Source organism: Elgaria multicarinata, chromosome 1, assembly GCF_023053635.1.
Source record: "Elgaria multicarinata webbii isolate HBS135686 ecotype San Diego chromosome 1, rElgMul1.1.pri, whole genome shotgun sequence".
Lineage (NCBI taxonomy): Eukaryota > Metazoa > Chordata > Lepidosauria > Squamata > Anguidae > Elgaria > Elgaria multicarinata.
This window is the reverse complement of record NC_086171.1, coordinates 20,995,844-21,005,956: the sequence shown is the minus strand read 5'-3', so window position 1 is coordinate 21,005,956 and position 10,113 is coordinate 20,995,844. Positions and strand designations below refer to the sequence as shown.

The window sequence follows — 10,113 nt, the reverse complement described above, 5'->3', positions numbered from 1 at the left end:
ATGCAAGAGGCACTGGGGTAGCAAAGGTGTTTACAATTCTCAGATGTTCCAACAGAATTACAGATGTTCAAATCACATTGGGAATTGTGGGAAATTTTAAAATCAACTTTTGAATAAATCATTTCTTTCCACCGATTGGCTTTGTCCTTTCTGTAGCTTTTCTACTATTGGGTACCTTTCTTATAGTTATGGTACATCAGAAGCACAGGACTCCAAGGATGCAAGCAGCCTGTGTGACAATAACCCTTCCAGTGATCTGTTGTGTTAAATGAAGTCATGCAGGATAGGTCTCAGAGTATCCACACGAAATTTGGCATTGTGAATGAAATTGAAAGAACAAGCAAACAATGTTCTAAAAATGATCAGATGTGTCCAAAATATAGTCCTCCAAATCCTGTAACAGCTAGCCATGACTATGGCTTTTAACATAACATGGCATGTAGACCTACTGGCCAATACCTACACATTAAGAAGTATTGCAGCAGCTACAATCTCCTGCTGTTACAGAAATTATGTGAATCCCTTGAGCTTTCTACACAGTCTTCAAATGTAGACAATCTTGGCTATGTTTGGCCACATCTCTTACAAGCTGCTATCATGCTTATTACATACATCTTACTCATGCTTTGGTGGTGTAATTTCCTAGAATGGTTTGGAGTGATTCTTTTTCTTAAAAAAAACGTTGTTACTTTAAGTATGGAATTGTTGATGACATTTTCTGAGCAAGCAGATTTGTGGCAAGAAATAAACACAACAACTGCAAAACTGTGTTGTTTTTATTTTAGAACATGCAAAATACAGTCCATGCATCTGCCATTTTGAAAAATCTTTTCATTTCATAGCAGATAAACCCAAAGACGTTTTGGCTATCAACTTCCAATAAATGTTTCAAAATGCTTTACAGTGTAAAGATAATAAGAAATTTAGCAAAATTTCAACAAACCTGTATAAAAAACAGATACAGATAACTTTCGTTTCAAGGCGACATGCTGTAATGTAAAGAGTTATAATTTTGTTTTGTTTTGTTTTCATAAAAAGTCTTCAACAATACAATTGCTTAATCTTTACCTGCAAGCCTTTAGGCTACACATGCAAAAAAAAGTATTTGAGTTAAAAATCACCAAAACGTGCTATTTTCATTTAAATACAATAGTTGTAAGTAGTAGCATTTCTGAACTCTGTAAAAGTGTCCAGGGAAGTTCATGGAGCTAGTGTCCTGGAAGACTCATACTCTGACATACATTTTGGTTTAATCGCTTTCCCATTGTAATAGTCCACCACTTGATTTGGAACTTCAGCCAAAACACTTTTTGCTAACGCAGCTGGGGATGCCTGCAGGAAATGGTAGAAAATAACATTGGTTAACTCACTTCTGTGCAAAAGGCGCCAACTATTTCATAACCAACAGTGTTGAGATGAGCACAACAAGGTTAGCCTGTAAGATGTTAGATATGCCACCATCAAACTCTCTTAGGGTGCTATCCTATGCATATTTAAACAGAAAAAAGTCCTACAACTCCCAGCATTCCCCAGTTAGCAAGCTGAGAGATGTGGGGCTTTTTTTTTTCTTTTCTAAATCATATTTTTTGTTCCTTGCATCCAGTTGGCCAGCTGTTTGAAGACTGAGAAATTTGGAGGGTTATTGTCCCCATCATCGCTATTCAAGTGAAACCTTATTTGAGTGCTCTGAGTACTTATTGATTTTCACCAGACTATTCTATGTTTCTACTTTCCAGGTTGTCTCTGGTAGCTGTGAATCTTTCAGTATATATAAATAAACTAAACTACACTCCATCTACCTTTATTCTGGTAGATTTGTGAACGATGTTCAAATAGGAGAGCCATCGAATGCTTTCTATAGTCTATCATTATCTAATATTATATTATTTATATACCTGCATTTGATAGCTTTAGTTATTGGGTGGCGTAGAAATCTAATAAATAAATAACACTTTTGAAATTTATAATCAGTTTAGGCAGTAATTTTAACTACAACTGATTACTACGAATAGGTCCCATTGAACTCAATGTTGCTTACTTTTGTAGGATTGCACTGCTAATGTATTCATTCTGGTTTATTTGTTCTAGACAGAAAATAATCTGATATTTATGCTTTAAATCTGTCTTTGCTATTCCATCGGTTTTTGTAACAACTTTTAGACCTTATCCAAATTCTTAACCATTGATTTTATATTGTCATGGTAGGAACAAAAAATATAGATGCCATTTAGTTTAAGTTCTGGAGTTCTTGTTTATCTTCCTCTCTTATGACAGACTCAGGTTTCATGTAGTGCCCAAGATAGTGAAGACTGCTTTATACATTACATTATTACGTATATACCTAAATATGTAAATGTGATAAACACACGTAGAACAGAAGTACACTTGTCAAGGAGTGAGGATTGACTAGTATGTTTGCTCTGTATCATGTATGAAATGATCATCTTGTCCTAAGGTGTTTTCATACATTACTCTAAAAATGACTATCAAATTTCTCCCTATTCGTACCACGAGTGGACATTATTAACATGGCATAGAAAACATGCCATATTAAAGGTCAGGGGTTGGATCCAACCTTAGTCATGCTTAGAGTGGACCCATTGTAATCAATGGGACTTAAGTGAACTTTGTCCCATTGATTTCAATAGACCTACTCTAATCATGACTATGACTGGATCCAACCCAATAATTGCATATTCTCTTTCTCTCTTCCTCCCCTTTAATAATTAACAGGGAAACGCTTGATGTGACGATTCCACATTTGGAGGAGGAGGGAAGAGACTCAACACTGTTCTTTTCAGCCGTAATATATACTTCCAGCCCTAATCCAATATTTTCTGGCCAGTGTGGAATTCACATTTGCATGGTATCCTAATTTTTAAGTAAAGGGGGAAAAAGGAAAAAGAATTAGAAGTGTGAACCTCCATTTAATCATCTCTTATATAAATTTAAAAGGAGTTGGTTGCAGTCTTGTTCTACAAAACCTCAAACAATCTATCCAGGCACACAGTTACATGCACTTAAATTCTATTGAAGTAAAAAACACATCCCCTCTACATTGGCATCTTTGGGAATTGAATATTTCATCCTTATTTTATTTTAAAGACTAGAACACATGTAGAATCTAAGCTGGTTACATAATAGGTCCTGAATTATTGTATAAACTCTGTAAATCAGGCTAATAGTACACACACTTAGGATAGAAACGCATACACAGCTCATAGAATATTGAGTGTTGGATCCAGATTTACAGTGGATCAACTGTGCTGGAGGAAGTGGACCTTACCCAACTCTTCCTTCCTTGGCAGGTCTTCCAGCCCCCTGAAAAAGTTACAGAGACTCAGGAAACCCACCTGGATGTGGGGAGGAGGAGGGATCCCCCCAAATCAGGTGGAGGGTCCTTCTGCAAGCAGAGACATTCCTCTGGCAGAAGGCAGATCCTGGAACCAACCCTGAATAATGAATATATTCAGTGTTCTATGATGCTTTCCCTCTCCATCCTTGGGGACTGCCTTACAGTGCAAACCTATGCATGTAAAATCAGAATTCAGTCCCATCGAGTTCAAAAGAACTTACTCACAGGAAATGTTTATAGCATTGCACCCCTACTTCATTTATAATTATTACTGAAGTATTCAAATCTGGATATGAAAATATAATACAAAATGAGACAACTGCACACAATGAACATTAGTTTTGCTTTTTTATTTTTATTCATAAGTATGCAAACTCACACATCAATTCTAAGTAAATGTAGACACAAATCCCATTGAATCTACATTTGATTAAATGTGATTAGCTTTTTCACCTAGAAATCTAGTGGTCTTTAATAGATAAATTCATCATCGTGATTAAGGATGACAGTTACTTTCTTTCTGGGATGAAAGTTGCTCAGTACCAAAACAACAGAGGCAGGACACTGGGGCTTAAAGAGCTGAATTCTGCATGTGTATAAGAACTTTGTGTTTATATGTTTTCTTTGAACAATGTTCTGCCTGGCAGAATTTAGACAAGTCTGTGAACTTTGTGAACCGCCCAGAGAGCTTCGGCTATTGGGTGGTATAGAAATGTAATAAATAAATAAAATAAATAAAAGTCAATGCTCTCTGGCTTCTCACTGTGGAACAAAAAGAGGGTTGGAATTTATCTCATTCATTTACTGGGCTGGATCCAGAAAGCCAGTTTGCAAGTAACATCAACCCATAGTTTGTTGTTGGGTTAACTGCTGGGTTGTTTAGCAATCCCACAATGCACTACCTACAAAGGAGCCAATCATGGGATTTTGCGCTAAAGCAGAAGACGTGGGCATGCTGCAGGCAGTATGCCTGTGTGCCCCCAACAGACCATCAGTTTTTAAACCAATGGATTGTTATTACATACGGTCTTAGTCATACCTAAGAGCAGACCCACTGAAATCACTTGAATTGACCCTGTTGTTTTCAGTGGGTCTACTCAGAGGCCTTTGCTAGACCTACCTGGTAATCCGTGCGGGAGGAGGGGCGAGCCTGCGGTACAGCTACCGCAGGCTGTCGCTCCAATCCACATGTCAGATGCAACGGGCTAAAGGAAAGCCTCGTCATGTCCACCATTTTTTTTTCAATTAAAGGGCCGGATGCGCACGAACGCTCGTGCGTTTAGGTAAGTATTTTTTTTTTAAAAAAATCATTCTCCCCGATCTCCTCCCCTGCTCCAATCTCCCCCCTGCCCCGATCTCCCCACACTGCCCCGATCTCCCCACACTGCCCCTAACTCCCCCCGCCCCGATGGCCACAGCGCTCCTGCGGAGGGCTGCACCCCGCCTGCCACTTTTCCTGGCTACTCGTGAGTAATTGCGGTAGCTGGGAAAAGCGGTGGAATGGCTACATGCTCGCAGTCTCAGGCTCAGCCCAAGACTGTGGGAAATACCGGGCCAAAAGTGGTGCCCGTTATCTTGGGGCCAGGGAGGGTTGACTGAGCCCGGGATCCCCTGTGCGTCATCTGGACACAAAGGGGGGAGCCCGGGGTTCACACCGGGCTAACTTGTGGTCTAGCAAAGGCCAGAGTATGACTATGTCTGGATTCAGTCCACTGTCTTGGAAGTCTAAAAAACCCTGCACCCTTAGTCATGAAAACAATGAAAGAATCCCTAGACTAAGAAATAACACCTTCCAAAAGAAAACACGGTGAAAATTCATCTTACGTGTTTGAAGTTTCTGAATGGCACAAACTGAACAATGTCACGGAGAACTGGCTCTCCCTTGGGAGATCTCAGGATCCCATCGTCGCCATCTAGCATCTGCATGTCACTGAAATCGGCGTTCCCAACTCCAACGATGATGACCGACATGGGCAGATGGGAGGCGTGAACAATGGCTTCGCGTGTGTCAGCCATGTCTGTGATGACACCGTCCGTCAGGATCAGCAGGATGAAATATTGCTAGAGTTTGAAGAAGAAAATCAAAATTCGTCTCCAGCAACTAGATAAAGACTTCAGAGGTTCCCTGGCATTCCCTCCCCCACCCCTGTGGCAGTGGAGGCTGGTGGCTCCGATGTCAGTGGAGAGGGGAAATCCGTTCCGGGTTTCAGTCAGAAGCACCTTGAATAGCTCATTTAGAGTTCTGATTGAAACCCGGAGTGGATTCCCCGCCCTACTGACATCAGAGCCACCAGCTTCTATTGCGCTGTGCTTATTTTTATTGTGCTATTAATAAGGTTGGGAGGAGGAAGATTAAAATGTTTAAAAGTTAAATACAGCGCTAGCATACACTCATTGCTAGGGAGGCCATATGAAAAGGCAGGGCTCCTGCATTTTTAACAGTTATATAGAAAAGGTGCTGCATGCAAACAAATGACACCTGCTGAAATTCCCTCTTCATCACAATAGTTAAAGCTGCAGGAGCCCTGCCTTCTTTTGTAAAGTGATCAGATAGCTCTTGCAGCTTTAACTGTTGTGATGAAGAGGGAATTCCACCAGGTGCTGCATGCATACAAGTGACAGCTGCTGAAATTCCCTTTTTCAATACAATTGTTAAAGGTACAGAAGCCCTGCCCTCCTTTTCATATGGTCACCATACTCATTACCTACTAGACATAGATATTGCAGAATGACTGGCTTTCTTAAGAAGAGCCATGTAACCACACGTATAGTCTTTTCTCCCTCCCCACTCTTCTATGTGCTTTACGGGAGTGCCTGACCAAAAAACCCCAGGAGAAGGAGGGAGGTAACAGTTGTAAGTTGGAGCACACAATTTGTGTGGTCATGGGGGATTTGCCTAAGGCATTGAAACATTTGTGGCCCAGTTTCTAAGTGTATGACTTTAGAATGTCCAATTGGATGGCCAGTCTAGTAGCTCTGTAAAGATAACAGAAATTACAGCCCATGGCTCCAATCCAGTTAAAGGTCCTCATGATGAAGTCCCACTGAAAGCAAAGGGACTGTTTTTAACAGGAGTGCTGGTCTGGAGTGTTTGTACTGTGTGTTGGGTACTCGAGACAGATTAGGGATTCTGCTGGTGTACCGTCCACCCCGCTGCCCAACAGTCTCCCTGCCTGAGCTGACGGAGGTTGTCTCGGACCTGGTGTTGAGGACCCCCAGGATGGTGGTTCTGGGGGATCTCAACTTCCATGCCGAGGCTGCTGTATCCGGAGCGGCTCAGGACTTCATGGCTGCCATGACAACCATGGGGCTGTCTCAACATGTCATCGGCCCAACACATGCAAAGGGACACACACTTGATCTGGTTTTCTCGACTGGACAGGAGGATGGTGATCTGGAAGTGGGGGAACTAACATCTACCCCCTTGTCATGGTCGGATCACTTCCTACTGAGGTTTAGACTCTCGGCGGCCTTTCCCCTCTGCAAGGGTGGGGGGCCTATTAAAATGGTCCGCCCCCGGAGGCTAATGGACTCCGATGGATTCCAGAGGGCTCTGGGGGATTTTCCTGCTGATATGGCCGGTGCTCCTGTCGAAGCCCAGGTCGCTCTGTGGAATGCAGAGATGACTCGGGCGGTTGACACGATCGCGCCCAAGCGTCCTCTCCCTCTGAGCAGAGCCCGGTCAGCTCCTTGGTATACATCTGAGCTGAGGGTGATGAAGCAAGAGGGGAGATGGCTAGAACGCAGGTGGAGGAAAACTCGTGCTGGGTCTGATCGAACACGGGCTAGAGCTCACTATCGAGCCTACTCTGTGGCGGTGAGGGTGGCAAAGAGGCAGTTCTTTTCCACCAGCATTGCGTCTTCTCGGTGTCGTCCGGCGGAGCTTTTCCGAGTGGTTCGTGGCCTGTTACACTCTGGGCCAGGGCGTGAGATAGTTGAACCCTCGGTAGCACGCTGTGACGAGTTTGCACGGCACTTTGAAGATAAAGTCGCTCAGATTCGTCATGAATTGGACACCACACTTAATGCAGCACCACTAGTAGAGGCGTTCAGAGCGCCGTCCGGCTCAGTTTTATTGGATGAGTTTCAGTTATTGAGGCCCGAGGATGTGGACAAGGTGCTTGGCCAAGTCCGGTCGACCACCTGTGTGCTTGACCCTTGCCCCTCGTGGCTCATTACATCAAATAAGGAGGGGATCGCCGGCTGGGTCCAGGAGGTTGTAAATGCCTCCTTGAGAGAGGGAGTGGTGCCGGCCTCTTTAAAAGAGGCGGTAATTAGACCACTCCTGAAGAAGCCTAATCTGGACCTGGAGGAGGTTAACAACTACAGGCCGGTGGCTAATATCCCTTTCCTGGGCAAGGTGCTTGAGCGGGTGGTTGCAGGACAACTCCAGGCACTCTTGAATGAAACGGATTATCTAGATCCATTTCAATCGGGTTTCAGGCCTGGTTTTGGAACAGAAACTGCCTTGGTCGCCCTGTGGGATGACCTCTGTCGGGAGAGAGACAGGGGGAGTGCGACCCTGTTGGTTCTCCTGGACCTCTCAGCGGCCTTCGATACCATCGACCATGGTATCCTTCTGGATAGGTTGTCTGAGCTGGGAGTTGGAGGTACTGCGTTGCAGTGGTTCCGCTCCTACTTGGATGGCCGATTCCAGAAGGTGGTGCTGGGGGATTATTGCTCTGTGCCGTGGCTCCTAAGCCATGGGGTTCCGCAGGGCTCTATTTTATCCCCTATGCTGTTTAACATATACATGAAGCCGCTGGGGGAGGTTATCCGGAGATGTGGACTGAGGTGTCATCAATATGCGGATGACACCCAGCTCTACCTTTCCTTTTCATCAAACCCAGGTGAGGCAGTGGCTGTTCTGAACCAGTGCCTGGGCACGGTAATGGACTGGATGAGGGCTAACAAACTGAGACTCAATCCAGACAAGACGGAGGTACTGTTAGCGGGTGGTTCATTTGTCCGGCGAGGTGATGTTTGCCCTGTCCTGGACGGGGTTGCACTCTCTCTAAAGGATCGGGTCCGTAGTTTGGGGGTGCTCTTCGATCCAGAACTGTCACTTGAGGCACAGGTGAACTCAGTGGCAAAGAGCACCTTTTATCAGCTTAGGCTGATATACCAACTGCGCCCTTATCTGGACAGTGATAGCCTAGCTACAGTTATCCATGCTCTGATAACCTCTCGTTTGGATTACTGCAATGCGTTATACGTGGGGCTGCCTTTGAAAACGGTCCGGAAGCTTCAGCTGGTACAAAACAGGGCAGCCCGTTTACTAACAGGGACTGGCTGGCGAGATCACATTACGCCAGTCCTTTTACAACTTCATTGGCTGCCAGTCCAGGTCCGGGCCCGATTCAAAGTGCTGGTATTGACATTTAAAGCCCTAAACGGTTTGGGGCCAGGTTATTTGAAGGAACGCCTCCTCCCATATGTACCTACCCGGACCTTAAGATCATCTACAGGGGCCCTTCTCCATGAGCCCCTGCCAAAGGAAGTGAGGCAGGTGGCTACTAGGAGGAGGGCTTTCTCCGCTGTGGCACCCCGGTTGTGGAATGAGCTCCCCAGAGAGGTCCGCCTGGTGCCTACACTGTACTCCTTTCGTCGCCAGCTGAAGACCTTTTTATTCACTCAGTATTTTAACACTTAATTTTAACTTAAATTTAAATTATACTGTTTTAACTCTGTATTTTAACCTTATATCAATTTTGCTGCGTGGTTTTATCCTGGTTGTGCTTTTTATATTGTATTTTGTATTTGTATTTTTAACTTGTTGGTTGTTTTATGATGATTTTAATTTTTGTGAACCGCCCAGAGAGCTTCGGCTATTGGGCGGTATAAAAATGTAATAAATAAATAAATAAATAAATAAAGGACTAACTCTCCAGTAAGTGTTTACAGAACGGCTGCATTACAACTGCCTCTGGATTGGGATCAGCGATGACGGTTGTATGAACGGCACTTAAAAACAATATCATATTGTTATAATCAAGAGGTGCTATTTCTGACTTACACACACAAGATCACACTATTTCACACTCAATGAATTGTGGAAATGGCTCCTATACACACATGTGCATGCACACACACAAATGTCGTGGTTCTTCGCTGAACCTCCATGATGAGAATGCACACGCCAAACACAGATTTAAAGAGTGGGGGGAATTCATCCCTTCCCCATGCTTTAGCCACCTGGAAGGTAATCACACAGGTGTGATTAAATTATACAAATGGTTAACAAAGCTGTGTTACGTGCACTTGCAGATGCCACCAATGGGAAAAAGGTAAAGGAGGCCTAGTCTAGTTTGCAGTCGGCAGTGATCCTTACCGATGCCTCCTTAGTGTTGATTTCTTCCGATGCTGATTTAGCCACCTTCTGAATGATGGGAGCAATGTTTGTAGGCCCATAAAGCTGAAGCTTCGGGAGGCAATTCTGATATGCTTCAACTACTCCTTGAATTCCTTACACAATAAAAAGATGAAGAAAACAATCACAGAATCATAGCATTGGTCTAAATGGCTGTCTAGTCTCTGCTGGAATCTCTCCAGTGACAGAGAGCCAAGCACCTCCCTGGGCAGTTGGTTCCATTATCTGAATGCTCTGACCTTTAGGAAGTTTTGCCTGATGTTCAACCGAAATCTGCCTTTGTATAACATAAGCCCATTATTTCCTGTCTTTCAATCTTGGATGACAGAAAACAGGTTGCGGCTCTCTTTTCTGTGGCAACCTTTTAGGTACTTAAAGTGCTATCATA

At 43.8% G+C, this 10,113-nt stretch overlaps 1 protein-coding gene across 1 annotated transcript in view; it reads right to left on the bottom strand.

Moving 5' to 3' along the window:
• Window positions 1-1,171: 1,171 nt before the first annotated feature.
• Window positions 1,172-10,113, bottom strand: part of CPNE4 (copine 4) — a 208,677-nt gene continuing 199,735 nt past the window's right edge. Inside the window, exons 14-16 of the mRNA XM_063124856.1 lie at window positions 9,687-9,820; window positions 5,180-5,416; window positions 1,172-1,332 (exon numbers count right to left, since the gene is read on the bottom strand). Coding sequence (XP_062980926.1) covers window positions 1,201-1,332; window positions 5,180-5,416; window positions 9,687-9,820 — 503 coding nt within the window. The 3' untranslated portion in view covers window positions 1,172-1,200. The remainder of the gene's footprint in view (window positions 1,333-5,179; window positions 5,417-9,686; window positions 9,821-10,113) is intronic.